General features: G+C 37.9%; 1 protein-coding gene across 1 annotated transcript; it reads left to right on the top strand.

Moving 5' to 3' along the window:
• The first annotated feature begins 2,740 nt into the window (after nucleotides 1-2,740).
• Nucleotides 2,741-7,544, top strand: LOC109001756 (homeobox protein SBH1-like). Its single transcript, XM_018979154.2, has 4 exons — nucleotides 2,741-3,549; nucleotides 3,987-4,239; nucleotides 6,685-6,917; nucleotides 7,193-7,544. The coding sequence occupies exons 1-4, from the start codon at nucleotides 3,277-3,279 to the stop codon at nucleotides 7,397-7,399; spliced, it is 966 nt and encodes a 321-aa protein (XP_018834699.1). The 5' UTR covers nucleotides 2,741-3,276; the 3' UTR covers nucleotides 7,400-7,544.
• The last annotated feature ends 352 nt before the right edge of the window (nucleotides 7,545-7,896 follow it).

A 7,896-nucleotide genomic window follows, 5' to 3' on the forward strand; every position in this document is an offset into this window, starting at 1 on the left:
TCAACAGGATCTCCACCAATAAAATCTTCATCAGCGGAATCTCCATCAACATAATCTTCATCAGCAGAATCTCCACCAACGAAATCTCCATCAACAGAATCTTCAACAATGAAATCTTCATCAAAGAAATCTTCGCAAACAGAAACTAATACTCTGACAATGCAGGAAGGAGCGAAAGGAAAAGGTGGCTAAAGGAAATCAGTAGGACAAAGCGACGACATGAAGGCTCGGCGAGGTAGAATACCACCTAAAGACTGACAAGCTGAAGAACTGACGGTCCGACAGAATGAGGCGAGACGAATGGAAAGCAAGCTGAAAAATTCCCATCGAACAGGTCCGATAGGAATTGGTGGGGTAACTGTAAGGGAATTTTTCCCCAGCCCATGGAATTTCCTCCACCTAGCCATTGGGGGGACTCACTAGAAGGCAAAATATGAGAGAATGATAGGGGACAAGAAGGGACTAAGACATGAAAGTATTAGGAGGCATGTGAAAGTAATGTCAAGAGAGGAAAATGAGAGATTTGACATAAAGCAAGTAAAAACAAAGTGTCATGAGAGAAAAAGTAAGGAGGTGACTTAAAACAAATGAGGGGCAGGATATAAAAGGCAAGAGGAACCTACAGATTGGGGACTCTCTCTCTTTGGGATGACTTCGACTTCTTTCAGACTTTTGGATTTTCTTCCGACTTTTGGGTTCTTCTATGACTTCTTCTTCAACCTGAAAGCTTCTTCTCCAGCAAATATATCTACAAGTTCTATTGTACAGTGAAAAATGAGAGGTCATAAGAGATTGTAAACAAGCTTATTATAATGGAATCTCCCCTCCCCAAACCCCTGTGGGCGTAGGCTTAGTGCCGAACCACGTAAATCTATGTGTTCATTTCTCTTTATTTTCTATATTTAAATATTGTTCATCGTCATGAATGTACGAACCAATACCATACAGCCACACCGGACCATTGCTGGGGCCCCAAACAACATCGATCGAGGCGACAGCTCTGAAGACCCAAGTTGCCGGGGCCTGGCTCAAAGACGTGCGAAACACGACGTTAACACTAACGATATTTTATTTAACTTTTAACTTTAATCTCAACTCTTCTGATCTCATCTGCGAAAATAAACGACACGCTCTAATATTTGTGAGAAAATGTTATTAATTATTTATGATTATTAATCTCCACTTAAGTGTGAACAAATGATATAAGAAAATTACAATATATGGGAGTTCTGTGAACTATAAGCTTCAATATTTGTAATTCTTTTTTATGATTTAGATTTCTTCAAACTAGAATGATACAAAATGAGAGAGGGGCGTGTCCCAATAATATAATCTATTAAAATCAATATATTGCATACAATTAAAAGCCAAAAAAAAAAGCGCAGGAGAATGGAGCCAAAGCCCCATCAAAACATTAGTTCGGAGCCATGTTCCTTGAGGAGATCAAGAAAAGGATCGCGAAAATGCAATTTTGAATGCAAAACCGCGTAGAATTTGCATCATTATAACAAGAAGAAGCAGCATTGTAGTTGACAGCTCCCTAGCTAACTGCAGGCGTATGATAAAGTTGTTCAAATCCTTGGAATTAGAGATAAGAACTAATATCGTCTAATTTTCTGGCAATTATAAACAGAACATGATTCCGTACATCTCTTTATAAAGATGGAGAAAAAGAATCTGATCAGAAGCGTCGGTACTGTGAATTAAGTTTCACTTCATGACAGATTGATGGATTTCTAAGTCAGATAAATTTTATGGATTGATGGATTTCTAAGTCAGATTAAAAGTTCAATTAGGTGCATCGATTACATATATATTAAGTTTAATTAAGAGCTGCAAATATTACTTCGACCGCGAGTGAGTCATCACACTGCATGCATGCAGGTGAGAAACTGCATGCTGATAAAAGCTAGAGAATATTGGCACTTGTTCCAAATTAAATCACGTATGCTATTTGTTCATCAGGCCGGACATGTTCCTAGCTAGCTAGAAGATCACCTTCCCGGCCTCCAGTTGTTTAATTAATTTTAATTTGTTCTTTGCTTGCAAACTATAGATCAACATGAAGAAACCCTAATTATCAAATATATATATATATATAATGTGAAAGTACTGCTTATGAAATCTTGAAGTCCATTTTGTGTTCCCAATCCCCCACAAAAGTGCATTGCATTACCATGTCTGATCCCATATCTAATTGAACTTCGAATCCACTATGGATTAGCACTTAAATGATTAATTCTCGTCACTGGCATAAGATGCTGCAATAAATTGCTTTGCTTTGGTGTAGATGAGACGAGAGAAGACTAGGATGATCAGATCATCAGACATTCGTAGTGTCCCACCGACTTTCTTTCTTTTTCTTTTTTTTTTTTATTTTTAAATCAGGCTTCTCTTTTTCTCTCAAAGTTTCTCCGACCTACTTTTTTTCCACTCGTAATTATTATTTGATTTGACCCAGATGCATGGCTGAGAGTTGAGAACTACATCCGAAGAAGAGAGGAGAGAGACGATGCCGTTTGTATGCATCCAGCTCAACAAACGGTGTCGTGTTTCTAGGTTTGCTTTGTTGCAAGTGTTTTCACTCCCAAAAGTGAAACACGAGAGACAAAAGATAAACGTGAGTGGGGGGCAAGAGGGGCTGAGATTGAAAGGTTACCATCATCTAGCGAAATGTGGACGGGTGAGATTGATTGAGATCAATCAACAAAGCCAACTTCACCCAGCCATAAACATCATTAAGCACCATTTCTCCCTCTCAACTCTCTCTCTCTCTCTGACTCTGGGTGAACCAGTAAATTAGTAATAGTAAGTTTGATCAGTGGCAGTGCAGTAAACGAGGTGGTCATAAAGGTCGCAGCTTTCATCGGGAAGGGAAGGGTCTCAGACTCTCAGTAAAACTTGCAGAAGCGCACGTTAACCCGTTCTGTGAATCTTGACTACTCTCTCTCTCTCCATTCGTCTCTCCCCGGCTATGCGTGATATCTCACTCGGAAAGACAGAGATAGCGAGAGGGGGGAGGAGGTACTGTTTGTGCACAGGAAGAAAAATAAATACCCATTTCCAAGGGAGTCTGAATCGACCTTTTACAGAACAGCCAAGAGAAAAAAAACCCTTATTTTCTGACTAAAGTCTATGCTCTTAGGATTTTCTGTAAAAAGGCTGAAGTTTTAGCTGAAAACCCGGGAGTTCTCTTTTGGGAGACATGTTTTTATAACGAGTGTGCAAGACTGAAGACTAAAGAGATAAATATTTAGTGAGTTCACGAAAGACAACATGGAAGGAGCTAGCAGTAGTGGCGCTTCTTGTATGATCGGCTTCAACAACGATATGACGATGTCTCTAATCAATTCTAATGAAGAGGCAAATAATAAGGCGTGTCTTCCTCTACCTTCGACCGACAATTCCTTCGGCCAAAGGGCCTCTGCTTTGATGCCGGAGGATGGTAATGGCAACCGCATGGAAATCAACAATAATTGTATGAAGGCTAAGATTGTGGCTCATCCTCTCTTCCCTCGCCTCTTGTCCGCTTTTGTCAATTGTCAAAAGGTGATGAATTCGAACTGCTAGTGTAATTCGGGCAATAATCCTTCTCCAAATCAACTCTCTCTCTCTCTCTCTCTCTCTCTCTCTCTCTCTTATATGTAGTCCTATATCCAGTTCACGGAACAGGTTGAACTCTCAGTTTTCCCCCTTTCCATGACAATTGGTAGAAGTTTCGGTGGTCCCAGGACCTGTTCTCAATTTAACCCTCGACTGTCCCTTTCTCCAAGTCAGTTTGAATTCTCTTCCCCAACGAAAAAGAAAAACGAAGAAAGACAGGCTCGTCTCTATAATGAACGTTTTCCTTGAAGATTTTGATGTGAAAGGAAAATGTCCCATTTTTTTCCTCGTGTATATTTTATTTTCTCAACCCTTTTTGTAACTTTTTTACTAGTTTGCATGGCTTTATTTTTCTGATATTAGAGAAACACTAATGAGCGTAGGTTGGGGCTCCTCCTGAAGTGGTGGCTAGGTTAGAGGAGGACTATGCTAATTCTGAGGCTGCCATGGGTGGTAGGTTAGGAGCGGATTGCATTGGTCAAGACCCTGGACTGGACCAGTTTATGGAGGCCTATTGTGAGATGCTCACCAAGTACGAGCAAGAACTCTCTAAACCCTTCAAAGAGGCCATGCTTTTCTTCTCAAGGATCGAATGCCAGCTCAAAGACCTAGCAGTTTCTTTGTCAGATTTCGGCGGTGACATTCTTAATCCTCATATCTCATTCATCTTCATTTGATGTTCCTCGAACACTATTAATTGCAACTTAAACTGTTTTGTAATGGATTGCATGAGTGCAGCGAAACGTACATGGTTATCACAGGGAGAGCTCAGATACTTGTGTTGTGTGACCCTTCATGGAAAAGAAAGTCCAGACGAATAATTTGAGTTTGATCAGACTCTATGAAAGGAAATCTTTTGTTTGGAGGCTAGAGAGGTACTAGATGGCTAGGCAGATCGTATCTGTGGATTGGTTCTCGATCCTGTTTAGTTGTGTCTGGAGTCTGGACGTGGATATTCGTCAGCTTAATGCTAGTCTTTTCTGGCCCTAGGCATCTGAACTCCGAATCCTTCCAGCCTATTAGGAATTAATTTTTTAAAATCTTGATTTGTTCAAAAACTGAAGGAGTGATGGGAATGGAAGTTGTTAGAAGTTCAGGAACATATAGTTTGAGCAGAAAAAAAAGGTTTTAGGCTGGAGAGGGAAAATGTCATTTGTTGCTCTCCATCCAATATGTGACTCTGAAGGGTAAGAAAGAAAGAAAAGAAACGTTACAGTCCTTTTCATGTAAAGACTGTTTGTATATGCTATTGAATACGTGAGTAAATTTCTTAGTTATAAGAGGTTGATGTTCGCATAAAGGACCTACGCCATGGAAGAACAATGGAACCTCGTTTAATACATTTATAAAAAAATGGAAAAACCTGGCAAGTGAAGGATTAATCATGATATAGTCTCCTCATCAGTTAGCACATAAGGTGGGCTTGGCATTGCTAATTGGAGCAAAGAAAAAAGACATCAACTTAACTTTTTAAGAGCAGTCAGGATCTTGATCTGTATGAAGAAGACAATAGGCCTTCTAGAAAAAAATAATGCGTATGATTGGTAATTGAACTCGTTCCTCATCGGTTGTTTTCAATAAACCTTTCTTATTAAAAAAGAAATTCCGTGTGGTATCATAATGCTGTTTTTCAGGACTGATCAGAAACTTGTATCTTGTAGTAAATTTTCATATTCTTGCATGAATCTTACTAGCTATCCATTATTAATATTGTAGACTCATTTGACCTATATTACAAATTAAGAAGGCCTTTTAAAAAAATATATTGAAATCTTCCTTGCCTTTAGCTGTCAATTAAGATTAGCAAAACAATGTTGAAGTTTCCATGACTAGAGTATTCATGTCAATCAAGAAACTACAGTAGTATAGGATGCATCAGAATCTAATGAATCGAACTACATTATATATATTGGGTCCTCCATGGAACACATTCGTTATTCTTCTATTGCCAAATGGTTAATTCCTGGTTATTCTTCAGTGGTAAATGAGCTTTGTCAAACAGAACATGCTTAATATTGAAAGTGTATTCGATTATTCAAAGTTTAAAGACTATATACTGAACTCCTCTCAATCCAGCTACCTAGCTTAGAATTGGGCTCTGACCTGCTTATGATGGATTGATCTACAAAACCTGATAAATTCCTAGGATTGTTGGAAGAGTTAATTGAGATACTGCTCATGGATTTCTTACTGGTTCCAAAGATTGGTATTCTAATTATATCACTAACCTTCTCACTGCAACAATTCCAATGTTAATAGCCGATCCTGACATCACAGAATCCTTTTCATTTTAGATGGTGGCAATTTGACAATATTAATATACATAATTCGATTTCTTTTTGCTTTTTGATTATTTAGGCCTTATAATCTTTTAGTAAATGATATATTTTTGGGAAAATATTCTATTACCAGATAAAACTTTCTCAATTTTCTGAATAATATTTCACCTATCTACTTTATCATTCAATTATCTGTCTAACATATTTATTGGGATTAAATATGTGCAGGGAACCTTATTGAAGTCTGAAAAGTATATACAAAGGCAGATTATTCGAATTTTAGTAATACTCAAGTATAATAAACAACTTTTTCAATTGAATTCAATTAGAAGATTCTCTCTCTCTCTCTCCTTGTATACCTGTAATAGTGAATATTCATTCTTAGGATTAAAAAAGAAAAAGAATCTACCACCTTAATACTAGCTTTCAGAAATCTCTATAATATATAGAAGTGTATCTTTTATTTCATATTTTAGTATTCTGGTATTCTTAAGTGACAAGGGGAAATGAATGACTAAAATGTATTTTTCTTATCGGTTTTTGGTATATTTAAAGTTGTCTATATGAGAAATTCTATTATAGAAGAGTGCTATAGATAGGTGCTATATGTGATTTTCAAGTGGCAATTGTCATAACTTCCTTAAGCATTTGATAGGAGGCAATAAAATCAGTTGTAATTAATGACCTTCAGATTCCTTGTTGTTGGGTAATGGTATTTGTGAAATGAACCTTTAAAGTTTTCTTGAAGACTTACATGGTGATTAGGCAATCTTCTTAAATTTGGCTTTCTGTGATCTTGTAGGTCAAAATGGATCTTCTGAGGAAGAGGTCGATGCAAATTATGACAATGTCGTTAATGATCCTCAAGTTGAAGATCGGGAGCTGAAAGTTCAGCTTCTGCGCAAGTACAGTGGATATCTGGGCAGTCTCAAGCAAGAATTTCTGAAAAAGAAAAAAAATGGGAAATTGCCAAAGGAAGCTCGACAGCGGTTGTTGGAATGGTGGAGCAGACACTACAAGTGGCCATACCCATCGGTATCTATCATCAACATCCTTGTCGATATACATTAGTTCTCTGAGCTTTAGGAGTACTTTGATGTTGTTTACTTTTCATGAGCTGTTTTCCTTTAATCATATGAATTGTTTGAAATGGTACTGTTAGGTTTTTTATGATGTTTCGATAATGACGCCATGCATGTGGTAACATATATATATAGGATTGGTTTGTGCTGAGTTACGTAGTAACTTCTGCACTATGGGTATTTCCTTTTTTGATACTGCAATTTTATCATGCATGCTTAATTATGCAGGAGTCACAGAAAGTGGCACTTGCAGAATCCACAGGTCTAGATTTGAAACAGATAAACAACTGGTTCATCAATCAGCGAAAACGCCATTGGAAGCCTTCAGAGGATATGCAATTTGTTGTAATGGATGCAACTCATCCCCACTACTGTATCGACAATGTCATGTGCAATCCCTTTCCAATGGATTGCACAACTCCTATGCTTCTATGATAATATTTTCCAGTCACTGTAATAATGCAACTATTTTCAGAATCTTATATTTATATTGAAGCGCTTGACGATCTAGAACTACATATATTCTGAGTGCATGTACCGACTTGACTTCATTATATTAGCAGCAGCTTCAGGGTTGGCCGAATGTGTCATTGGTTTGCTAGATTTGACACAATTTGAGCAGATAGATGCTTAGAATGCATAAAGTATAGGTACTGTTCAGACTTGGTTTTGGGCCCATGTACCAGTTTCTTGGCATGTCACGACTCGTGTAGCCATCTGGTGGCCGGCAAAGCATATGTGGTTTGACACCGTCAATCCCTTCTCTTACATCGGGAGGTAGGTTCCCCAAGAGGGAGGAGTTGATGGCAAAAGTTTGGACAGCCGACTGATTTTGGACGTTGAACTTGAGTGAATGCAGCTTGGGATTGTAGTGGGTAATATAACTTTTAGCTTAAGGTTTATAATTATATATAGAGCTTATACTATTATTA

This window comes from Juglans regia, chromosome 1 (genome assembly GCF_001411555.2).
Source record: "Juglans regia cultivar Chandler chromosome 1, Walnut 2.0, whole genome shotgun sequence".
Lineage (NCBI taxonomy): Eukaryota > Viridiplantae > Streptophyta > Magnoliopsida > Fagales > Juglandaceae > Juglans > Juglans regia.

Excerpts from the sequence above, each read along its gene's own strand:
- LOC109001756 (XM_018979154.2), top strand. The coding sequence starts at position 3,277 with ATGGAAGGAGCTAGCAGTAGTGGCGCTTCTTGTATGATCGGCTTCAAC. Across the intron at positions 3,550-3,986 it reads CTTTTGTCAATTGTCAAAAG|GTTGGGGCTCCTCCTGAAGT; the intron begins GTGATGAATTCG and ends TAATGAGCGTAG. Across the intron at positions 4,240-6,684 it reads TTCTTTGTCAGATTTCGGCG|GTCAAAATGGATCTTCTGAG; the intron begins GTGACATTCTTA and ends GTGATCTTGTAG.